Source organism: Loxodonta africana, chromosome 3 (genome assembly GCF_030014295.1).
Source record: "Loxodonta africana isolate mLoxAfr1 chromosome 3, mLoxAfr1.hap2, whole genome shotgun sequence".
Taxonomy (NCBI): domain Eukaryota; kingdom Metazoa; phylum Chordata; class Mammalia; order Proboscidea; family Elephantidae; genus Loxodonta; species Loxodonta africana.
This window is the reverse complement of record NC_087344.1, coordinates 194,800,273-194,824,980: the sequence shown is the minus strand read 5'-3', so window position 1 is coordinate 194,824,980 and position 24,708 is coordinate 194,800,273. Positions and strand designations below refer to the sequence as shown.

General features: G+C 47.7%; 1 protein-coding gene across 2 annotated transcripts; it reads right to left on the bottom strand.

The window, feature by feature from the left end:
- Positions 1-2,741: 2,741 nt before the first annotated feature.
- Positions 2,742-19,201, bottom strand: SLAMF8 (SLAM family member 8). Of its 2 annotated transcripts, none has more exons than XM_064282786.1 (5): positions 18,837-19,201; positions 14,451-14,777; positions 9,571-9,876; positions 9,371-9,475; positions 2,742-7,647 (listed from the first exon to the last, which is right to left on the bottom strand). In XM_064282786.1, exons 1-5 carry the CDS (start codon positions 18,916-18,918, stop codon positions 7,586-7,588), a joined length of 882 nt encoding a protein of 293 aa, XP_064138856.1. In that variant the 5' UTR covers positions 18,919-19,201; the 3' UTR covers positions 2,742-7,585. The 2 variants fall into 2 exon arrangements, with proteins under 2 accessions (XP_064138856.1, XP_064138857.1); XM_064282787.1 differs by having other exon boundaries at positions 14,451-14,920; positions 18,837-18,967.
- Positions 19,202-24,708: the final 5,507 nt, after the last annotated feature.

Genomic DNA, 24,708 nt, shown 5'->3' with positions numbered 1-24,708 from the left:
CCCAGAATTCCCATTTGGGCAGGGAATTCCAGGATCCTGGATTCCTGGAGCATAGTCTAGAAGGGGGAGAGTGAGCTCCAGGTGGGATGTATCCTTAGCTCCTCACTGAGGAGGAGGAGGGCTGGAGCAAGCCCTCTGTGGTACAGGCAGGTCCAGGACAGTGGCCTTCCCGTCTTGGTGTAAGGATGGCACTGCCTGTGCTGTCATATGTGGCCTCCTGGGATAGCTGGGCAGGGAACGGACAGGCAGACATCCTGCTGTTTGTCCTTTTTGGGCACAACCTCCAGAAGAATAAACTCTTCTTTAACTGTTGCCTGGAGTTGGCCGAGACCTAGGTTGGTAACTCAGGCCTTTGGTGTAAGATTCCGTCTCAGGAAAGTACATGGATGAGAACTCTGCTCCTGACAGCCCAGGCCACAGGACACCCCGTGAGTCTGGGCTGCCAGCACTTCAGCCCTTCCCCCGCACTCCTTGTCCCTCTTCCTGGAGCAGTCAGGCCTGTGGGCAAGCCCTCCACCATGTTCTTATCCTGAGGCATAACTGTGCACAGGGGTCTGTGCTCAGGGCTCAGGAGGCACACTGGGGATTATTAGGGATTTTCTGGGAGTGCCGGGCTGTACAGTTACCAATGAGGGGCAGCAGGGATCCCCTGTGTATTTCTGAGCAGGGAAGAGAGGGGATCATGGCTGCTTTATGGGTGGGACAGGGATGGTATGGGTCCCTGGGTGAGCAGGACCGCGGTGAGCACGCTAGAGCTCTGAGCTCCTGGAGGGAAGCTGACTGATGTGGTGTGTGGCGAGTGGGTCAGCCAGCTGATGGGTGGGCAGCAGTAGGCCGAGCCCTGACCTCTTTTTCCCTCCAGCAAGGCTGAGTTTGAATGACTTTGCCTGACTTTGCAATGCTGCCTTAGGAGTGGGAGCAGCCCCAGTCAGGAGGTGCAGGCCTGAAGGATAGCAGGGCAGGCTAGAGAGCAAGGCTAAACCTGTCAGCATCTCAGTCCAGGCATCCCAGCCAGGACCTTTGCCCAGGAGGGTGGTACCAACCCCCGCACTTGTGAGCAGACTGCCCTCTCTCCTTCAGGCGCCACCTATCGGGAAATCAGGGGTCTCTGGGTGGCACAAATGATTTTTATTCTGCTACTAACTGAAAGGTTGGCAGTTTGTAACCACCCAGAGGCACTGCAGAAGATAGACCTGGCAATCTCCTTCCATAAAGATTACAGCCAAGTAAACCTTAAGGAGCAGTTCTACTCTATCACACATGGGTCACCAAGAGTCGGAATTGAGTTGGTGGCAACTGTTTTTTTTTAAGAGGACAATGTGAATACAACCTACCAGCCTGGAATGTCTTGGTGTTCTGGAAACACAATTGAACAAAACTCAGATGCTGCCCTGGGAAGACCTGCCCTGGGACGACACCATAGCTCCTTCAATTCCTGCCCACTGGAGCTTTATTCCGAGCCAGAGTTTCTGCCCTCCTTCCCCTGGGGCCCTGACTGGCCCTCCTTGGGGACAGAGGTCTCAGAGACCAGGGAGTGCCTTGGAGTCTACCCAGGGGCTGTACTCCTGCTGGAATCGTTGAGGGGACGTGGCCTCCCCACTAGACTGTGAGCTCTTTGATGCAGGATTGTGACGCTACATGCTACCCTGTAGTGGTCTCTGTATCCCAGCTGATGCTGGCACATAGTAGGTGCTCAAGAAATGCTTATTGAATGAATAGATGGATGAATTTCCTGTGCAACTTTTTTTTTTGTATTTTATTTTGTTAAACTAACTGCCATTTTGGACAAGATTTTCTACAACTACCCCCCCCACCAAAAAAAAAAAAAGCAAAAAAGGAAGGTCCTTGACCCCAGCTTGGCCAGTCTAGCTGTGGTTGTTGGGAATTAGAAGCTTCAGTGAGAAACCTGGGGATAGAAAACAGCACAGATTCAATCCACGGCAGCCCCTGAGGAGGTTGTCCTGGGAACTCCATCCCCAAAGCTGCCTCGTTTTGTCCTTTCTGAGGCCTGGCTGGTCAGCATTTTCTTTGGTTCTCTGAGCTGTTCACAACTTATCAATAAATTCCTTCTTTTGCTTTAGTTAAAATGTGACTTGATTCCCATTGCTTGTATCCAAACAACCTTAGCTGATACAAGTGTTTTCCCAGTATTCTTAAGTATTCTAACATGATTTTTCAGTGGCTGTATGTACTACAGAAACCCTGGTGGCGCAGTAGTTAAGAGCTACGGCTGCTAACCAAAAGATCTCAATGTCATTAGTTATTAGGGAACTGCAAATCAAAACCACAATGACATACCACTTCATCTCCCCACTAACCCAATGCTGTCGAACTGTGGCCCCACTAAGATGGCTGTTATCAGAAAAACAGAAAATAGCAAATTGGAACCCTTATTCATTGCTGGTGGGTTATAAAATGGTGGAGCCGCTGTGGACAAGAGAATGGTGGTTCTTCAAAAAGTTAAAAATAGACTACTATAATACAAAGCCAGTTGCTGTTGAGTTGGTTTAGCCTCATGATGACCCCATGTGTGTCAGAGTACAGCTTTGTAGGGCTCTCAGTGCTGATTTACAAAAGTAGATCTTCAGACCTTTCTTTCAAGGCACTTCCGGGTGGACTCAAACCACCGAACTCTCGGCAGCAGCAATCATGTCAACCATTTGTATGACCCACGGACTCCAGAACCACCATACGATTCAGCAATTTCACTCTTAGGTGTATACCCCAAAGAACTGAGAGCAAAGACTCAAAGAGGTACTTGTACACCAATGTTTACTGCAACGTTATTTACAATGGCCAAAAGGTAAAAACAACCCAGGTGTCCATCAACAGGTGAATGGATAAGCAGAATGCAGTGTATCCGTACAATGGGATATTATTCAGCCATAAAGAGAAACGAAGTTCTGATACACGCTATGCTATAGATGACCCTTGAAAACATGATGCAGAGTGAAATAAGCCAGACTCAAAAGGACAAATTTGGTATCATCCCATTTATATGAAATATCCAGAATAGAAAAATGCACAGAGACAGGAACTGGATTAGTGTTTACCATGGGCCAGGGAAAGGGACTGTGAAATAAAATTATAAGTTTTGTTTTATGAAAACAGAATTCTCTTGCCTATGACACCAAAAGTATTTTATTGTTAGAAACCTTTGGGCCTCAGTTGCCCACCTGGGAACCAAAAAACTGGAAATGAGTAGCTCCAAAGTTTTGTCCTGCTCTAAAACCCAGTTATCCATATGAGTCAATACCTGCCTCTCAGTGACAGCTTTACTTGGCCCTAGTTACACAGTCTGGGTTTTTGTGATAGTCCTTCAGATCTTTGAGGATCTATATCCCTCTGAGCTTTTTGTTCTAAGCTAAACATGTCCCGTTTCTTTAATCATATCTCCTGTGATAGGATTTCCAGGTTTTTCACCATTCTGGTCATTCTCTTCCAGGCACTCAAGTGTTCCAGCATCTCCCTGGAAGGGTGGCTCTGGAACTGGGCCTGGGCTGGTCATGTAGTGGGGTATTCCCACTACTTATGTGCTCAGCCTGCCCCTTCTGACTGAAAGGGATAGGACCCACCTTGACCAGTGCACAGCCCCAGGGGAGGCACCCATTAAAACTTCCTTGGGAGCCCTGCCAGTTGCATTTTGCAGCTTTAGAGGCCCTTCCTTCACGCTGCATGCAGAACAGATTCAAGGAGCCATGGAGTCACATTTGGAAGGAGGTGGTGCTTCCCCTGAAGGACCAGTAAGTAACCAGGTGCTAATTAACTGAACAGGTGCTACTTCTTAATAAACATGGAAGGAAGATTGGCCAGAGATGTCACCAATGTTTGCAGTAGTTTTTTTTTTTTTTTTAAACAAGGCACTGGGTGTTCATGTCTCCATTGATGAAAAAGCCTTCTCCAGCCCTTTCCTCTCGCTGTACTTCATCCTCATTTTCCCTGACATCATGTCACGTGGCCCCTTTGCCCTAGAAGCTCTCGTATTTGTCCTTTGTGCAAAAAGGCAGGTGCAAAGACTATTGCTCAAGGAAATCAAAATGAAAACAAGCAAAAGCAGATCTGAGAGGATACTAGTCAGATTACGAGCCTACCGGAAACAATGGTGTCAAGGTCAACCCAGGAGGAACCAGACCTAGGTTCTCGGTCTGACACCCAGACAGACATGGGGCTTTCCCTGCCACCCGAACCTCAAGTTAGCTAGTGCTGCTGTAACAGAAATACCACAATTAGGTGGCTTTAACAAACAGAAATTTATTTTCTCATAGTTCTGGAGGCTAAATATCCAAATCAGGGTCTTGGCCATGTCGATTCCTTCTTGTAGGTAGTCCCAGGCATTCCTTGTTCCTGGGCTGGCAGATAACCCCCCTACAAGCCTCTGTCTCCCCCACGTGTGTGCACATGCCTCTGTGTCTAATCTGCTCTTTTTATAACTCAGAAATAATTAGATTTTGACCCACCCTCCTTGGGTATGGTCTAATTAATATGACAAAGAAAATGCTATTTCAAAACAGGATTATGGTCACAGGTATAGGCAGTAGGATTCCAATACATTTTTTTTTTTTTTTGGGAGTCGGGGCACAATTTAATCCAGAATACCTCCCTTGTTTGGACCCAGTATTCCTTGTAAACACCAATCATGCTCCCACGTCAGGTCTGTAGCATTTATTGGTGTCCCTGTCTGAAACACTCCTTCCCCAGTCTGGTACACTCCTTCACTTCATTTGGTCTCTGTTCAAATGCCACCTTACCTGAGAGGTGTTTTCTGATTGCTGTACCTAAAAAGGTACCATTCCTCCCCAGTCCGTCATTCTCTAGCCCTTTGCTTACTTTCTTGTTCTTAATAGAACCTGCCAACACTTGACACATACTCACTTGTTTATTTATATATTACCTGGAATATAAACTCCATGAAAACAAGGCCTTTGCTTTGTTCACTACTGACTCCCCAGTACCTGGAACCGCACCCAGCAGATGCTGAGAATTCAATCAATATTTACCGTTGTGTGACTTTTAAAGCTCAAATCCCGTTCTCATTAGCATGACAATTGGTTTCATGGAAGTACTTTTCAGTTTTTTGGTGGAGGGCTCATTAGTCTACTGGTTAACAAATGAGTCACTGGGAATGGGAACATTTATTTATTTGAGCAGCATGGATCTGGACAAAAAGGCCCTAGTGCATCACACAACAAAACCACTGTTAAGTGAGGTTGTTAGGAAATACCTGGTGAAGACAGAACTCTGGACCTACTCCCTCTAGAGCTGCTCTCACCTAAGGTGGGGCATGAAGAAAGGCGGAAAGTGGTGTGGGCATGTGTTTTCTTCCCCCACATAATCTCCATGGCTCATTGGTAGACCTGGGCTTTCACTTCCACATCATTTTAGGGGCTAAGGTCAGTTTTATGTGTTCAGTGACCAGGCACAGGGACTGTCTCTAGGTGTCAGGTGAGGGCATTGCAAATTGCCAGGTGAGTGGCCATGTGCACTGTTCAGGTGGGTTTAGGAGAAGGTGATGGAAGAGAAGTGGGTGCAGGAAAGGGATAAGGGCTAGGCAAAGCCAGGTGACCAGCATGAAATCCCCAAGCAGAGCCAGGAGGCAAGGAACATTTCAGAACAGTCAAATGGAAGTGTGATAATGTGTACCTAGGAGGCCAGTTGTGCTGGTCATTTGTCCATGATGAACTAATTGTCCAGACATTGTGGCCTTCTGGGGAAGCAGGGAGAAGAGGGGAGACCCTTGGGCAGGAATAACATCCTGAGTGGAGTGATTGAAACTACCTTGGGAAAATATTTCACAACCTACCCTGTTTCCTCAATACCTCCTTTCTCTCTATTATCTCTCCTTCTAAGATTTGAGGCCCCAGGAAAATCTAGTTACTCCTGAGAGGGAGTAACCCTAAATATTATCAGCTATTAATCTAAGTGAAAGTTTAGCTCATCAAAAATTTCCAGAGTGGCAATAGCCCAGAGCTTTTCTAGACAGTATCATTCCATGGAAGATTGCATTTTTCAAAGATGGCCACAATAATAGCTTCCATCCCACATGCTCTTCTTTCAAAGTGACCTTGACAATCCTTCCATTGAGTGGTGGAGTCTTTATCACTTCTTGGACTTGGGTGGATCTTCTTCACTTGCATCTGAAAATGAATGTGGCAGATTCTAGGATGCCATCTTAGTTATCTAGTGCTGCTTTAACAGAAATACCACAAGTGGATGCTTTAACAAAGAGAAATTTTTTCTCTCACAGTCTAGTGGCTACTAGAAGTCCGAAATCAGGGCACTAGCTCTAGGCAAAAGCTTTCTCTCTCTGTTGGCTCTGGAGGAAGGTCCTTGTCATCAATCTTCCCCTGGTGGAGGAGATTCTCAGGCGCAAGGAACCCAGGTCTAAAGGACACGCTCTGCTCCTGGGGCTGCTTTCTTGGTGGAATGAGGCTACGTGTCTCTGCTCACTTCTCTCTTTTATATCTCAAAAGAGATTGGCTCAAGACACAATCTAATCTTGTAGATCTCATCAATATAACCGCTGCTAATCCATCTCATTGACATCATAGTGATAGGATTTACAACACATAGGAAAATCACATTGGATGACAAAACGGTGGACAATGACACAATACTGAGAATCATGGTCTAACCAGTTGACAGATATTTCCTGGTGACACAATTCAGTCCATTACAGATGTCTCAGCACCCTTCCCCTCTATAATTTTCCTTCTGCTTCACTCCTCCTGGCTCTTCGCTTTCCTAGTCTCAGGCAGAAAGTTGTGCTGGGACTTCCTGTTGGCTGGGGCAAATTCAAAGTCTCTTTTCCTGGTTACTGTGCTAGAGAGTGAGGAGAACCTCAACCTCCTCTTCCAGATGCTGCAAGAGGCATGAGGGTCAATGGAGATGCTGAGGATGTCAATACGGTGTCACCTGCAAAATGTCATCCATCCCAACCTTGGGATGTCAACCATCCCCTGGTTGTCTATAACTGCAATTTTTTTTTTTTTTTTGAGAGACTATTGACTCAGATGACCTGAAAGTCATTCAGGCCAGAAAGAGAAATTCCTGTCTTCCACCTCTCACCTTTACCTTTTCTTACTATAATGCCTACAGTATCAGGAAGCATTGTGATCTCAAACTATAGGGAAGGAGGCTGGTGGTAAGTGACTCAGAGCTTCTCTGCTAGTTCAGATGTCCAGTGTCTTTTAAAGTCCAGGACCCAGGCAGGAGGCAATCCTCTGGTGCCAGCTGGTTAATACTTTATAAACAGTGGAAGGAGACCAAGTGCCCTGGACAATCAATGTCCCTGTGGATCCTGAACAACTTCCAGTGTCTTTGAGGGACATTTCTGTTAGGCTCCTTTTACACAGAGCAGAGTCAGGACATGCAAAATGAGGAGAGGGACAGGAAGGACATGGAAGGTTGTGCCGTGCTTTCTGTGACAGTGCCCTGAATGTTCCTGGGAGTTGAGGATAGAGTCTCACAAGGGGCATGAGTACCACTGGAGTTTCCAGGCACCAACTGTGTCCCAGAGAATCATGCGCCTGGGCAGTGGGGCTCCTGATGCTCCAGGCATCAGCTTGTATCCTTCCTCATGACAGACTTACACAATGGGATTCTCTGTCTCTGGAGCCACATTGTCAGCACAGATGTCCTTCTTTTTTCCTGGTGAGGAGATCAGAAAGAAAATTACTCCTGCAATGTTTGGAATCTTGGCATCCTTGACCTGGCCCAAAGTGTCTTACTCTTGACTGTTCCATCTTAAGACCACCTCAGCCAAAGTATCATCTTTTCTGGTCTTCTGAGACCCTGGAAAAGGAGACACTTCAAGGACAGAAAGTTTTTCCTAATGTCTAACCTTGATCTGCAACTCTGCCATAAATTTAGTTGTAGGGGGTATAGAAAGTCAGACTGGGACGGACCTAGTTAAATGACTGAACAGTGGTTATCTGGCAAAGCCAGGTCTCATGTAAAGTCTTTCCACTATCCCAGGTGGTCAATTTCTCTCTGTCCCTTCACATGGGACAAAGGTGCCTTGAAAACATGATGCTAAGTGAAATAAGCCAGTCACAAAGAACCACATATCATATAATTCCATTTACATGAAATATCCAGAATAGGCAAATGTATAGAGACCAAAAGTAGATTAGTGGTTGCCTGTGGCTGGAAGTGATGGCTAAGGGGTGTGGGCTTTCTTTTTGGGGTAATGAAAATGTTCTAAAGTTGATAGTGGAGATGGGTGCACAGCTTTGTGAATATACTAAAAACCATTTTATTTCATGCTTTAAATAGGTAAAATGTATGGTATGTGAATTCTATCTCAATAAAGCTGTTAAGGAATAAAAGCTGCTCTTTTCCTGGCTGCCATCTTCTTACCACAAATCCTGGGGACTGTCTGAGGCAGAGCGCCTGGACCAGAGCCTCTGCATAGCAGACAGAGCCCCTAGGTAGCATATAGCCTCTTCCCTCCTTGCCCACTGGAAAGAATACACAGGAATCAGTCGTTCCCCTGGCTAGTGGCTGGGCCAAGGCTCTTGCCTTCTGGAACACCCCCGCCATAATGAGATCTCAGTGCCTCCCTCTCCTTGCTGACCCACACTGTATCCTGATGCCAGCAAGCCTGGGATGGAAATGGCCAGGTCACAAGGGGATGATTCTTTCAGGGACAGGGTATCCTAGGGCAGAGGCTGGGGCTAAGCTGGGCCTAGAGCTCAGAACCTGGCCTGATCTCTGAGTTTCCCCTTTCCTCCTCTCCTCAAGAAGGACACCCTGTTAGACACTGGCCAGCGAGAGCTTCTCACAGGGCTCCATCTCTAGGAGTGGTAGGCAAGCAGGGACTGAGATTCACCTATCCTTCCACTCACTAAACTTTTTTTGAATACCAGCTATCTTCCAGAAACCATTGTTAGGTGCCCAGTGGTGACCCACACTCTGGCCTTAAAGAAAGAGCTCAGCATTCAGCAGGGAAGTAAGTGTAATAAGTGCTGGGATTGGAGTAGGCAATGGAATTAAAGGAAGGTATTAAAACCTAGGCCAGGGGCAGGGGAGAACACCAGGGAGGCTTCCTGGAGCAGGCCCGCCTTGAAGATGGAGTAGGAGAGAGTCAAGTGAAGAAGTGGAGTTGGGTGGGAAATCCTGGAAAACGTGTTCCAGGCAGAGAGAACAGCATGTTGCAAAGGCCTGAAGATGTGGCGAGAGAGTCATTCTTCAGAAGAACTGCAAAAGAAATGTCAAGTAGTTCAGTCTGGCTGGAGGCCAAAGTGTGAGATGGAGAGAGGGTAAAGAATAGGTGGAAAAGGTAAGGAGAAGCAGGTCATCTCATTAGCCTGCTCTCCTCCCTAGTGGATTCACCCCCTCTGCCCACGTTCTGGACCTGCAGGACTCCTACCTGAGCAGGGACCACAGTGCCAGGCAGAAAGGATACCAGCCAAGACCAGAAGCAGTGAGACAGGCACCACCACCAGTAGCAGCATGTCTTTATAGGAGGTTTTCCCTGGGGATGGACACAGAGGGGGCAGGGTCAGAGGTAGAACTGATGATTCACGGTCCCTCAACCATCCCCCGGCTCACCCCCGAGCCTCGACATACCTGCCTCACGGTGACAGCTCTCCCAGGGGGTGACTGTGGCCAAGTCCCAGCTGACAGGGTTGGAGACAATGCAGGAATAGGCCACACCCTTGTCTCCTGGCCCCAGTGAAACTCTCAGCACCTGTCCGTTTTCGAACAGGCCGTGTGGTTCAAGATCAAAGCCAATGGTCCCCTCTCGTTGCCAGCTATAGGTGACATCACTGATGTTGGGGGCCCAGCAGGACAGGAAGACCTGGCAGGTCTTGGGGGGCTGGGCATCTCCTGATGCAGCAATGAACACTTGTACCACTGGCCTGGGCACTGCATCTGGGCAAGAATAGGAGAGCAGGCATGGGTTACAGGGGAGCTGGACTAGGTTCATAGCTCTGGCTCTGGAACCCACCCGGGGCTAGATGCCAGCTCTGACTATGCCCCTCTTGCTCACAAACCTCTTCTGGCTTCCCATTTCCCACAGGACAGGCACCTTATTTCTTAACCTGGTATTCAAAACTCTTTGTGATATGGTGCATGCTAACCTCTCCAGCCACACCTCTGGCTAGTCCCCCCTACCCATCCTAATTAACTTACAGTTCTTCTAAGCATGTCATGCTCTTTTGTATCTTTCATGTTTTCCTAAAGGCACATATGCCCTCACTCCTTGTTATCCTAAAAATTCCTGCTGACCTTCAGGGCCCAGCTTGGACCCATTGCTTAACGCCCTGGCTGTGAAGCCTTTCCTGCTGTTCCAGGCTCTGAGCTCTCCACTCTGCCCTCTGTCCTTTGCTTCTAGCACTTCTCAGTTAGTGAGACACAGTAAGCCCTTATTATGTCAGGCAAGAAAACAAATACTTTTCCTGGCCTTTTGAGACTTATAGTTTGGTGAGGAAGACAGATATTGACAAGGGATTATAAATAAGAAAATAATGACCAAACCAAAACCCACTGCTGTGGAGTTGATTCTGACTCATAGTGGCCCAATAGGACAGAGTAGAACTGCCCCATAGGTTTTTTTTTTTAAATCTTTACGGAAGCAGACTGTTACATCTTTCTCCCTGTGTAGTGGCTGGTGGGTTTTTGAGCAGCTGAGCGCTTAACCACTGTGCCACCAGGGCTCCTTAAAAATAACTACAAGGGTGCAGAATGCTGTGAAAGAGGAGCCTAGGGGCTGGGGGCTTTGTCTTGTCTTGATGACCCTAGGTCCCTAGGTCCCTGGTGCTGACAAATAGCGAAAAAAAAAAAAAAAGACAAATAAACCAAAAAACCAAACTTGTAGAGTTGATTCCAACTCCTGGCAACACCATGTGGTAGAATAGAATGGCTCCATAGGATTTTTTTTTGGCCATAATCTTTATGGAAGCAGATAGCCAAGTCCCTCTTCCATGACACCACTGGGTGGGTTCAAACCACCAACCTTTAGGTTAGCAGTTGAGTGCAAACCATTTGCATCACCGAGGGACTCTGGCAAAGAGTAAACCAAAAACCCACTGCTATCAAGTCAATTCCGACTCATAGTGACCTTATAGGATAGAGTAGAACTGCTCCATAGGGTTTCCAAGGCTGTAATCTTTATGGAAGCAGACTGCTACATCTTTCTCCCTCGGAGCAGCTGGTGGGTTGGAACTGCCAACTTTTGGTTAGCAGCTGAGCGCCTAACCACTGTGCCACCAGGGCTTCTTCTGGCAAACAGTAGGTGCTCAAAAATCAGGCCATTGAACAAACCAGTGTCCTAGGCCATGATTCCCCTTTCCTGTATAGGTAGGTCGATGCATGAGTCCTGAACTTCGATGGCAATGGAGACCAGCAGGAGAGCATTCTGGTGACAACAGGAGGCTTTAGGCTCTGACAGCATTCCAAAGTCAAGCAGAGTAAAACCTCATTTATGCCAGCTCAGCCTGGTGGGATTTGTGATATGAAAAAAGGAAAGATTTGCTGGGCACGCTAATAGTATAAACAAAGATTTCAGGGGGGTATTTACACTACTTAAGAGGACAAGCTGCTTCCAAACACGATCAGGCACAGTAGAAACACCCATTGACAATTCTCGTAACTGATCCGCTAATTCAAATCGTTCTTATCTATTGTCAAAGCAGAGCTCCTAAGGACTGCTGCTTGGCAGCTTGGCGCAATTAGTTCTAATCACGCTATGTATTTGGAAGCAATAAAACAGCAATTTCCTTAAAATCTGTAATTCAGACCCTGAGAACAAGGCATTTTAGAGCTTAGTGGTGTGGGTGCTGCATGTATAATCACATTCAACGTCCTTATTTCACATGTGTGGCAGCTGAGACTCAGAGCGAGGACAGGCTCCAGGGCTGCATGGATGGTTGGGTAGGTTCTTCACTGCAGGAAGGCATTGGGCTAAGTGGATACCTGGGGTGGGGTGCTGAAATCTAGCCAGCACTCTGCTTCCCAGGCCACACACCCATCTAATTGCACGAAGGCACCTATGGCTAGCGGCACTCTGAGTGCTCACTTGAGGACAGCTGCTTAGCTGTCTCTCCGTCTCTCTCCTCATTTGCTCATTGCTTTTTCTCCCTCACTGCTGGCCTCTTCCCAGCTGCTACCCTGACTCCCTACTCTTAAATTTGGACTTCCCCCCTGAACTCTATCCAAATTTCTACATTTCAGTACATTTCAAATGGTTTGGGGTCACTTATACCTTTTTCAACTCCTGAGGTAGATAAATGAAAGCTGAAAGGCCATTCTTTTTTAACCAGCAGAAACATGATAGAGGTGGTGGTGGTGATGGTGATGGAGATGGTGGAAATGGTGGAGGTGGTGATGGTGATGGTGGAGGTAGTGATGGAGATGATGGTAGAGGTGGTGGTAGCGATGGTGATGGAGATGATGGCGGAGGTGGTGGTGGTGATGGTGATAGAAGTGATGGTGATGGAGGTGACAGTGGATGTGGTGGTGATGGTGATGGTGGAGGTAGTGATGGAGGTGATGGTGATGGAGGTGACAGTGGATGTGGTAGTGATGGTGATGGAGGTAGTGATGGAGGTGATGGTGGAGGTGGTGGTGGTCATGGTGATGGTGAAGGTAGTGACGGAGGTGATGGTGGATGTTGTGTTGGTGATGGTAGTGGTGACGGTGATGGAGGTGATGGTAGAGGTGGTGGTAGTGATGGTGATGGAGATGATGGCGGAGGGGGTGGTGGTGATGGTGATAGAAGTGATGGTGATGGAGGTGACAGTGGATGTGGTGGTGATGGTGATGGTGGAGGTAGTGATGGAGGTGATGGTGATGGAGGTGACAGTGGATGTGGTGGTGATGGTGATGGAGGTAGTGATGGAGGTGATGGTGGAGGTAGTGGTGGTCATGGTGATGGTGAAGGTAGTGACGGAGGTGATGGTGGATGTTGTGTTGGTGATGGTAGTGGTGACGGTGATGGAGGTGATGGTAGAGGTGGTGGTAGTGATGGTGATGGAGATGATGGCGGAGGTGGTGGTGGTGATGGTGATAGAAGTGATGGCGATGGAGGTGACAGTGGATGTGGTGGTGATGGTGATGGTGGAGGTAGTGATGGAGGTGATGGTGGAGGTGGTGGTGATGATGGTGATGGAGGTGATGGTGGAGGTGGCGGTAATGGTGATGGTGGAGGTGATGGTGGAGGTGGTGGTGGTGATGGTGGTGGTGATGGTAGTGGTGACGGTGATGGAGGTGATGGTAGAGGCAGTGATGGTGATGGCGATAGAGGTGATTGTGATGGAGGTGATGGTGGATATGGTGGTGGTGATGGTGATGGAGGTGATGGTGGAGGTGGTGGTGGAGGTGGTGACAGAAGTGATGGTACAGGTGGTAGTGGTGATGATGATGGAGGTGATGGTGGATGTGGTGGTGGTGATGGAAGAGTTGGTGGAGGTGGTGGTGGTGGTGGTGATGATGGTAATGGAGATGGTGGAGGTGATGGTGATGGTGAAGGTGATGATGATGGTGAAAGTGGTGGTGGTGATGCAATTGCTGTTGGAGCTGGTGGTGATGATGATGATGGTGGAGGTGGTAGTGCTGATGGAGGTGATGATGGTGAGGAAGTCATGGTAGAAATGGTAGAGGTGGAGTTGCTGAAAAGAGAGGCCCAGGCAGCCCCCAAACCAATTTGACGACCCAGTTGAGGTGCTGAGTGAAGCTGCATGACTGACTCTGGCAGACCCAAGCAAAAGGTCGCCACATTGAGCCCTGCCAATCCATAGTATCATGAGAAATAAAAATAGTTGTTTTAAGCCAATAAGTTTTGCGTTGGTTTGTTCTGAAGCAATGAATAGCTCAGTGTCCTATGAATGATATTTAGTTAAAATCTCTCTAAACACTTCTAAAAGAGCTCTTTTAAGAAATATTAAATAAACATTGTATAATTTTTATTATAGTTTAATTATAATTTTTTTAAATAAAAAAGCATCATAGTTTACTTGATAACTTTTTTTTCTTTCTTAGGGGTACATGAAATAACAGTGTGTCTCACAGTCTATGATGATGTCTTAGAGTTGATGTCATACTTAAGGCCAAGTACTGTCCTAGGTGCTTTTGCAAATGCCACTGCATTTCACCCTTAGAGCCACTCTACACGGTCGTATTACAATTCCCATTGTCGAATGAAAAATGCAAAGCTTAGGGAGGTTAAGCATTGTGTCCAAGACCACTGAGCCAAGAAAATGCCAGATTAGAGTTCAGACCAGTGCTGGAGTGATGGCTAAGTTGGCCTACTGCCCCAGCTAGGAGCTCACCTGGGAGTACCTGAGAAATTTTCTTAGATGTGACTGTCAGAGGGCAGAAGTTCCCTGAATCCGCAACACGTTCAGAGGCCAGAGGTTTCTGGAACCCAGCTCTCCCCAGGACTCAGGATGTTGTCTGGTGCTTGATAGGAGGCTGGGGGGCAGGGAACCAGTGTCAGGTGCACTCACCATACACCTTGAGTTGGAAGGTCTGGGTCTGGGCCCAACCCCCTGTGTCTACCAGCAGAACTGAGAAGTTGCCGCTGTCTCCGAACTCCAGTGGCCGCAGTTCCAGGCTGAGGTTGCTGTGCAGGTGGGCTCGGCCCAGGAAGCGGGAGCGATATAGAGTTTGCAAGGAGTCCCGGGAAAATGTGGCCAGAAGCTCCTCTGAAGGCCAGAGAGATCGCCAGATGGCCTCACGGACTTGGAATCCGGGGGGACGCTCTGCCACCAGCAGCACGGATCCCCCCACCTGTCCCTGGATTTGGGCACCAGTAACTGCAGTGGGAAGCAGAACTGAAAGAACAGAGCACCTGTCACTCTGGCCTGCCCCACGCACCTCAGCCCTCTCCATCATGCAGCTGAATGACTAGGAAGCGGATCAGGGCCCCTCCATCTATGATCCCTCCGTTCAAGTTGAGGGTGCACTGTGTCAGGTCCTGGGAGCAAAACAGGAAAGAAGAGAACCTGGTTCCCAAGCTCATGGAGCTCATGGAAGAAGCCAGACACTTCAGCTAGCAACAAAAACATAATTAAGTATTATGATGGGAAAGAGAGTCCCTGGGTGGTGCAAAGATTAAGCACTCAACTTCTAGCCAAAAGGTTGTCTGTTCGAACCCACCCCAAGGTACCTCGGAAGACAGGCCTAGTGATCTGCTTCTGAAAATCCTTTGGGGCAGTTCTTCTCTGTCACCATGAGTTGGAATCAACTGGACAGCAACATGATGGGAAAGAATGGGGTGGCATGGGAGGACACAGGCCTGGTGAGAGGGTGACCCTACCAGCCCAGAGAGGCTCAGAGAAGAAACGTAAGCTGAGGCCTGTGGGAGGAATGGGAATCAGCCAGGGCACGTGGAGGGCTGCCTGGAGGGGCAAGGGGAAGTGTTACCATCAGAGGGAACAACATGTACAAAGGCTGGGAAGGAGGGAGCCTGGTGCACTGGGGAACTGAAAGCATTGCTCTGCAGGAGGAACTTATACCGCAGAACTGGTGGGAGCCACTTCATGCAGGGTCCTGAAAGCGACATTGGAGTCTGGGCTTTATCTTTAGAGCAATGGGGGACTTGGATAAGTTTTAAGCAGGAGAGTTCCATGTTAGTTTCATGGTGTGAAAGATCACTCCAGCAGAGGTGTGGAGAACACCTTGGAGGAAGAGCAAGACTGAGGCTGTTTATATTAATACAAGGAGAGGTGACAGAAGTTTGTAGGGAGGAAGGTGCCAGCAGGGATGGGGAGAAGTGGGAGAAGCTGAGAGAGAGAAGACGATGCAATCCATGGGACTTGGTTAATGATTAGATTTGGGGGTTAAGAAGAGTCAAGGATGGCTCCTGGGTTCTTGGGATTCATTGGGTGCCACTCTCTGATCAGGGGCACTGGAGGAGAAACAGACTGGGTGGTGAGATGGCAAGATGCTGAGTTTAGTTGGGAACATGGTGGGTTTGAGCTGTGCAGGGGACACTTCTGCTTTGAGTTTCCTCCTGACTCCTTCCCTGGCTAATGTCTGCTCCTCCTTCAAGTCTCACTACCTTCCCTGAGGTCCCCATCCCTCACTCCAGGTGACAAACTGCCTCTGTGTTCCAACATTGGCCTGGGATCACCACTATTATTCCCCTTAAACTCGTTGCCATCAAGTCGATTCCAACTCATAGTGACCCTATATGATGGAGTTGAACTGCTCCATAGGGTTTCCGAGGTTGTAATCTTTAAGGAAGCAGATTACCAAGTATTTTCTCCCTTGGAGCGGCTGGTGAGTTCAAACCTCTGGCCTTCGGGTTAGCAGCTGAGCACTTAACCATTGTGCCCCCAGGGCTCCTTATTACTCCCTTTATCCCTTATCTTAGTTACCTATAACAGCTATAACAGAAATACCACAAGTGGGTGGCCTTAACAAACAGAAATTTATTCTGTCACGGTATAAGAGGTTAGAAGTCCGATTTCAGGGTGCCAGCTCTAGGGAAAGGCTTTCTCTCTCTGTCGGCTCTGGGGGAAGGTCCTTGTCATCAATCTTGCCCTGGTCTAGGAGCTTCTCAGGGCTGGAACCCCAGGTCAAAGGACACGCTGTGTTCATGGCTCTGCTTTCTTGGAGGTAGGAAGTCCCTCTTTTCTCTGCTCGCTTCTCTTTTTTATATCTTAAAGGAGATTGACTCAAGATACAACCTAATCCTGTAGATACAATCCTCTAATCCTGCCTCATTAACATCATAGAGGTTAGGATTTACAACATACAGGATAATCATATCAGATCACAAAGTGGTGGACAACCACACAATACTGGGAATCATTTCCTAGCCAAGTTGATACAAATTTTTTCTGACACAATTCAATCCATAACATCCCTCTATTATGATTGCCTGTTGATGAGTCACTCTCTCCCCCTACACAGAGAGCTCCTTTAAGGCAATGACACTTTCTTACTCATCCCTGTACTCCTAGTGCCTACCATTACTTAGGGCCAGGGTATAGGAGAAGCTCAGTAAACTTTACTGAATGAGTGAATGTCCTGAAGACTTAACCTTGTGCCTGGCGTGGTATTAGGTACTGGGTGCAGGGCAGAATAAGAGCCGATGTGTAACCTATCCCAGTGCTGGCAGCGTGATTAAGGAGACTCACTCTGCCAGCCACAGATAACCCCAGTCCCTCTCCATCTCACTGCCCTCTGGGCCCCAACCATCTTCAGTCCTGACTGGTGATGACTTCTGTGTTTACGCAGGGTGGAGACTTAATATATAGAGAGAATAGCACTGGGTTTAATCAAGATTCCCAGGTTTGATGTAGCCCTGGTCTGCCACACATTAGCTGTGTGGCCTTCAGTAAATCACCCCTCCCACTAGCCTTCAGGTTTCGCACCATAAAACAAGGGGGCTGTACCAGATCAGTTGTACTGGCCTTCTTTGCCATTAAGAGCCCTTCTAAAAATTATTTTCCCCTCACACGTCTAACGATTTAAAAGATTTTGTGAATCAGACAGATTGAGGCCTTTTTGGAGGATAAGGTGTGTTTTCCCTGACAAGGTTTGTTGCTGTTAGTTGTTATCGAGTTGGCTTGGACTCGTGGCGACCTTGTGTATAACTGAACAAAACGTCGCCCCATCCTGTGCCATCTTCAAGATTGTTGGTGTGTTTGCGTCCATTGTTGTTGCTATTGTATAGTACCTTCCAACCTAGGGAGCTCAGCTTCCAGCACTATATTGGACAATATTATGCTGTGATCCATAAGGCTTTCATTGGCTAATTTTTGTAAGTAGATCACCAGGCCTTTCTTTCTAGTCTTAATCTGGAAACCAGAAACCCATGGCCATCGAGTGGATTCTGACTCATAGCAACTGAGTAAGACAGAGTAGAACTTCCCCATAGGGTCTCCAAGGCTATAAATCTTTACGGAAGCAGATTGCCACATCTTTCTCCCAAATGTGTCCACCATGGGTGACCTTACTGGTATTTGAAATACAGGTGGCAGAGCTTCCAGCAACACAGCAACACACAAGCCACCACAGTATGACAAACTGACAGATGGGTAGTGGTCACAAGGTTTAGAAATATTGAAAACACCTGCAGGACCTTTGAAAGAGCCCTTGGAGCCAGGAACCCAGGTGGAGGACACTGGACAAAGTAATCTCAAAGTCCCCTCCTCTCTGGTATAAACAAAGATGTCTTAGCCTTTGCCATCCCCCACTACCTCCGTCACCTAGCCCTGCAGTGCTGACCCTGTCACATCAGCCACTTGCTGACCAAGGAAGGGAACTCAGACATTAGATAAGATGGAGAGACCACCCAGTCTTGGCAGAGACCTAATACATCAGTCATTTCAACATCACACCATCATCAGCCGTCCCCAAGTCCACGTGGACCATATTTAACCTGCTCCCCCAACCATCACCCTCACTCAATATTCACCTCCCCTCCCACAGGCCAGCAGAGAGGGACTTCTGATGTTCCTGTCAACCTCCCAGCCCTCCTCAGGCTGTAGGGAGCCCTGCTCCTCCCTTCCCTTCCTTGGTCTCCTCAATTCTTGTGTAGAATTCTCACATGTTAACATTGCCAGGCTGTTCACTATTCTCACTTGCACCTCAGTCTCCAAACCACTAGGCATCACCAGCCTTAGATTTTACTACCCGGGGCCACAAAACTGCTTGTCTCTCAAGGATGTTCCCAGGGCTGCTACCTCTTCCTGCCCAAGACTCTTTGCATCCGTTTAACTATAATTGTTGCCCAGGAACTTGCTCTAGTCTTCCCTACCCCTCCCCAGCTCCTGGGTTGTCCCTCAGGATGGTGAAAGGACTGCCCAGAAGTCTGGTAAAGGGCAGCTGGGGGTAGATCTGCAGCTTTCTGAGGATGGGGTATCCGTTGCCCCACTTACCTTCCCAGAGAAGCAGACTCCACAAGGCCATCCTTCTCAGGAGAGGCAGACACTCTCCCCCAACAACCAAAATCCACCACATCCCTGGCCAAGTGGATGCATGGACGGAGCTGTGGTCCTTCTGGAAAGTCCCATGTCCAGAAGGAGGAATCTTGACTCATAACCACATGTCCCGAAAGTGAAAATGTCCAGATCAAAATAGAAGTCGACTGCAGGTCTAGCTGGGTTTTTTAGGAGCAGATTCTAGTAAGTTAGCCTCTTTCCTATGTTGGCTGATGCAAACTCAAGCGACAGGCTCCCCTGCACAAGCCCATGTCCTCCTCCCTGACACTCACCAGGCCTCCAAAGTCCAGCCCTACCCTACAGTTTTTGTTTTCCTCTTGGAGCCAGAGAAGCCCTCTGAAGTCTAATTCCAATCAAGTCACTTCTCCTCTGCTGAAAAGTCTTTCCTAACCTCCTGCTGCCCTCAAGATAAAGATTAAACTCTTTGACTTAGTATACAAGGTTCTTATGGGTTGGGCTCTAGCCTGTTTCTCCAGGCTGGTCTCCTACTACCATTGTTTTCCACCATACCGAGCCAAAGCTACCTGGTCTCAGAACTACCCATTCCATACTTCCATGCTTTGGAATCGTTTCTCTACCAGGCATGCTGTTCCATTCATTCTTCCAGACTCAGAGTGGTGACGCGGCCAGTCAGACCCTCCCTCCAGCCCTCCTGACCCTGGGCAGAGTGAGAGCCCTTCTCTTCTGGCTTCAGTAGTGTGTCCACTCCTCCTTCAGTGCCCTTCCAGGTGTTTGTAAGTTTTCTGGTCTCCATAGCCCTGGTGGCACGGTGGAACTCTTAACAGACTTAGGCTGCTAACCAAAAGTTCAGCAGTTTAAAGCCACCAGCCACTCCTTGGAAACCCTGTGGGGCAGTTCTTCCCTGTCCTATAGGGTTGCTATGAGTAGAAATTGACTCATCGACAACAGGTTTATTTGTTTGTTTGTTTTTTTGTTGGGAGTGGGGTATAGCTTATTTTGTTAGCCAGGCCTTGTATTCTTGTCTGTGTCCCATTAGTACTCAGTACATCACAGCCGCCTAACAAATATTTATTAAAACAGGGAATGAATACTGTTGTTGTTCGTTGCTGTTGAGTCAATTCCGACTCACGGTGACCCCATGTGTGCAGAGTAGAACTGTTTCAGAGGGTTTTCAAGGCTGTGACCTTTTGAAATCAGATTACCAAGTCTTTCTTTTGAGGCACCCTGAGTGGGTTCAAACTGCTGACCTGTTGGCTTATAGTCCAGTGTTGAACCATTTGTAGCACCCCTGTTTATTTGCTTTGTTTCAGCTCTACAACTCTTCTCTGAGAGGATATTGCAATCATTCTTTCAGACATGGTGGGATTTGAGAATCAGAGTAGGTTGGGCACCTTGGTGAGGTTGCAGAGTGGCAGAGCTGGGGCCTGGGCTTTGACCTTCAGCTGTAGTCCGTTTTGCCACAACCCCCTCCTCCTCACCTCTTTTATCATCTCACTTCAAGTCACTTGACTTCTTTCTTAACTCAGGGAAGGCTCTGTGGAAAAATGTTGCTTCTCTCCATACAGGCCCCTGAGGGAAATTCCTGATTGTTCCATGTGGTTCACTGTGTCTGGTCCTGCATAGACCCTGAACTGTCTGTCAAACTGAAGGCTCTGCTTTGGACCCAGTGAGGAATTAGACATACGGGGAGCTGGGGAAGGGAATATGGACAAGGAGGATTTTGAGATGGGATGAGGGGTGTGTTCCTGCCCTCCAGATACTCACAACCAAAATGTAGAAACAAGACACACCTGGGAAAGTGAACCCCCTACCCCATCCCCAGACAGGCCCTACTCTGTGCAAACGGGCAGCACAGACAGGCAGTGCTGCAGGAGGTGGAGGGAAGCAGTCTCTGTGGGTCTGGTGTAGGGAAGGCTTCCCAAGAAGGTAGAATTTGTGCTGGACCTGGAAGATGGGCATGAGAAAAAGGAGAGAGCCAGAGTTGGGGGGGAGCTCTGAGTACGGGGGTGAGGAGTGTGTGCAAAGACTTTACATTTGTGTCCTAGGGTAGCCGAACCACAAAGTGGGTGGCTTATAAGAGCAGAAATTTATTCTCACAGTTCTGGAGGCTAGGAATCCTAATGTAGGGTGTTGGCAGGACCGTGTTCTCCCCAAAGGCTCTAGGGAAGACCTTCCTTGTCTCTACCAGCTTCTCACCACCCTTGGCTTCTTGACACCCCATTCTGTGGTTTGCAGCTAAAGCATAACTGTGGCCACATGGCCATTTTTCCTCTGTCTGCCTCTCTGTGTCTCTCATTCTCTTTTCAAGGATGCCACGCAGCTTGGATTAAGACCTACCCTACTCTGGTAGAAAACCTGGTGGTGTAGTGGTTAAGAGCTATGGCTGCTAACCAAAAGGTCAGCAGTTCGAATCCACCAGGTGCTCCTTGGAAACTCTATGGGACAGTTCTACTCTGTCCTATAAGGTCACTATGAGTCAGAATCAACTCGGCAGCAATGGGTTTAGTTCTTTGTTTTCTACTCCAGTATGACTTCCTGTTAACTTATCTGATGTCTTCAAAGACCCTATTTCTAAACAAGGTCATATTCATAGTTCATAGGTACTGGGGGTCAGGATTTTAACATAAATTTTTTTGGAACACAATTCAGTCCTTAACAGTTTGATGGTGGGCTCCAGGGCCCATGAAGGACCATGTCAAGGGATCCTTTAGGACTAAAGGGGGTAACCATGGAAAGGGGGCCCAGGGGTTAGATTGCGGAGGTCTTGAATGCTGGGCTAAGTACTGGGCCTTTGTTCTGGCTCTCAACCTTGTTAAATACTCGGACTCTCAGGCTTTATCCCTGGGGATTCTGGTTTGACAGACCTGGGATAAGGAGCCCTGACGGCACAACAGTTAAGCGCTCAGCTACTAACCAAAAGGTCATGGTTTGAACCCACAAGTGGCTCCATGTGAGAAAAGACTCGGTGATCGCCTGTAAAGACAGCCTAGGGAACCCTGTGGGGCAGTTCTACTCTGTCCTATAGGGTTGATATGAGTGGACTCAATGGCAAATGACAACAACAACCAGGTCTGGTGTGGCGATCAAAAATCTGTAGTTTTAACAAGTGCTCTAGATGATTCTGAAGCTGTTGGTCTGAGGGCACCCTCCGAGAAGTTCTGCTTGGGAGGAGGGGACTGTCAACAATTTTGAGCTGGAAGTAACTTGCTGGTGGGTGGACAGCATGCAGAGAGGGCAGAGAAAGAGCCTGGGGGCAGGGGAGCCCATGCAGCAGTTGTTGTGATGGTGCTGGGAAATGGGGAAAAGGCCTGACCCAGGAAGGAAAGATCTAGAGCAGGGAGAAGGGGGCAGAGGCAGCTGGGGTCCTGACAGAACTTGGAAGTGGTCTGGTTATGGAATAGAGAGGATCAGGAAGAGGGATCATTTATGACCCCATTGTTCTTATTGACTCTCCTTTGTAGGTGATCTTCTTTTATCCCTAGCCGCGCTTAAAATTCTCTCTTTATCTTTGGTTTTGCCAAGTTTGATGATAATATGTCTTGGTGACTTTCTTTTGAGATCTACCTTATGTGGAGTTCGATGAGCATCTTGGATAGATATCTTCTCATTTTCCACAACATCAGGGAAGTTTTCTGAAAACCAATCTTCAATAATTCTCTCTGTATTTTCTGTTATCCCTCCCTGCTCTGGTACTCCAATCACTCGTAGGTTATTTCTCTTGATAGAGTCTCACATGATTCTCAAGGTTTCTTCATTTTTAAAAATTCTTTTACCTGATTTTTCTTCAAATATATTGGTGCCAAGTGTTTTATCTTCAATCGCACTAATTCTGCCTTTTGCTTCCTCAATTCTGCTCCTCTGATTTTCTATTGAGTTGTCTAATTCTGTAATTTTATTGTTAATCTGAATTTCTGATTGCTGTCTCTCTATGGATTCCTGCAGCTTATTAAATTTTTCATTATGTTCTTGAATAACTTTTTTAATTTCTTCAACTGCTTTATCTGTGTGTTTCTTGGCTTGTTCTGCATATTGCCTGATCTCCTTCCTGATCTCATTTCTGATGTCTTGAAGAGTTCTGTACATTGATCTGTTGTATTCTGCATCTGGTAATTCCAGGAAGGCACCTTCATCTAGAAGATCCCTTGATTCTTTGTTTTGAGAACTTGTTGAAGTGATCACGGTCTGCTTCTTTATGTGATTTGATATTGACTGTTGTCTCCGAGCCTTCTATAAGTTATTGTATTTGTTTATTTTATTTTGCATACTGTATCCTAGCTTCTTGCTTTGTTTTGTTTTGATATGCCCAAATAGGTTGCTTGAGTGAGCTAGCTTGATCATTTTTACCTTTGAAGCTCTAAAGTCCTGTTGCCAGATGGCTAGAGCTGTTATCAGGTATATGAGCCTAGGAGTCCATTCACTTTTCTTGTATGGATTCAGCTCAGGTGTCCAGGTAGTTGGTCATCAAGTGTATGGTACAGGCTCTGCCCTACAGTCTTAGAGGGGCAGGGGTGATTGGTGTAGGTATAGGTATCTGATTGTAGCAGGGGGTCATGCTCTGAACAAGGTAGGGGGCTGATAACTGTCCCCCAAGTATCTGTGAGGAAAGCACATCCCTGTTCCCTAGAGCGTACAGGTGGGTGGGTTTTGCAGACGGACCATGGGCACCCAATGCTTTTGGTTATAAGGACTGGGAGGTACCAGTTATCCTTGGATGGCTGCGTGATGTGGGTTGAGTCAAAAGTCCTTAGGCCCCTGATGTGGGTAGGTGAGGACCCTGTTTAACAGGCAAAGTGTTGTGAAACATCAAACACCCACCTCTCCATTGCACAGCTGAAACGGTTGTAGTCTGCCAACAAGGACCTATTCTCCTGAAATAGGCCCATACAAGTCCATGCAGGAGGGAAAGGTATTCAAAGTCCATGGATGCTTATGCCTGGACAGGAGCTGCTTCTGTCCGGAGCTCCCCAGGTTAGTGGAACTGACAGTTTATCTTTTCCCCCAACTGTGAATTTATTCCTTCTCCAAGGCTGGGAAAATGGCTCAGAGTGTTCAGCAGGACCTATCTCAGGCCCAGGGAAATTGACAGCCACTGAAGTCAGCTTGGGGGTGGGGGGTGTGGTAAAATATACCCAAGTACTTAGCTTTTGCCAAGAGCGCCATTATTCTCTGGTTTCAGAGGTGTGAGTACGCTGTGTGGCTGGCTGTTTCTCCCTGAGGAAACTGTGGCTGGAATGCTACCACCAGACCACAGCAGTTGCTCCCGGGAATGGTGCCTGAGGGTTCCTGGTGATTCAGGTCTGGCAACTCCTCCCTACTTCTGAATCACCTCTCCCTCCCCTTGCCACTCAGTCCATTTTCTGACTTTGCCTTTGATGTTCACGGCTCCTAACTTGTCATAAATATAATTGTTTCACTTGTTTCTTCAGGTCTTTGTTGTAAAAGGGATCACTGGAAGCTTCTGACTACTCTGACATCTTGGCCCTGCCTCCTGTCATTTATGACCCCACTGTTAATGTCATCATTCACTCATGAGACATTTACTGAGCATCTACTTACGTACCAGGTGCTGGAGACACAGAGATGAAAGGCACAGCCCCTGCCCTCAAGGAAGCCACAGTTCAGTGGGGAAGATGGGACACATAACCCAATAATTATATAATTACAACTAGGGTGGAAAGAGCAGCGCAGATGCTGCGCAGGATGTTCTAGGGGCCTGAGCATGATGACTGACCCACATGGGAGGGTAGGAGGCTTGAGAGGGCTGAGGGGAGGGAGTGGTATTTGAGGAGCCTTAAGCATACCCACTGATGAGGGTAGAAGGTAAGAACTCAAGATCTAGAGCCAGACT

Coding starts and splice junctions, on each gene's coding strand:
- SLAMF8 (XM_064282786.1), bottom strand. CDS start 18,918: ATGTGGTGGATTTTGGTTGTTGGGGGAGAGTGTCTGCCTCTCCTGAGA. Junction 9,877..14,450: donor CTTCCAACTCAAGGTGTATG/GTGAGTGCACCT, acceptor ATTCTTGCCCAG/ATGCAGTGCCCAGGCCAGTG. Junction 9,476..9,570: donor GAGCTGTCACCGTGAGGCAG/GTATGTCGAGGC, acceptor GTCCATCCCCAG/GGAAAACCTCCTATAAAGAC.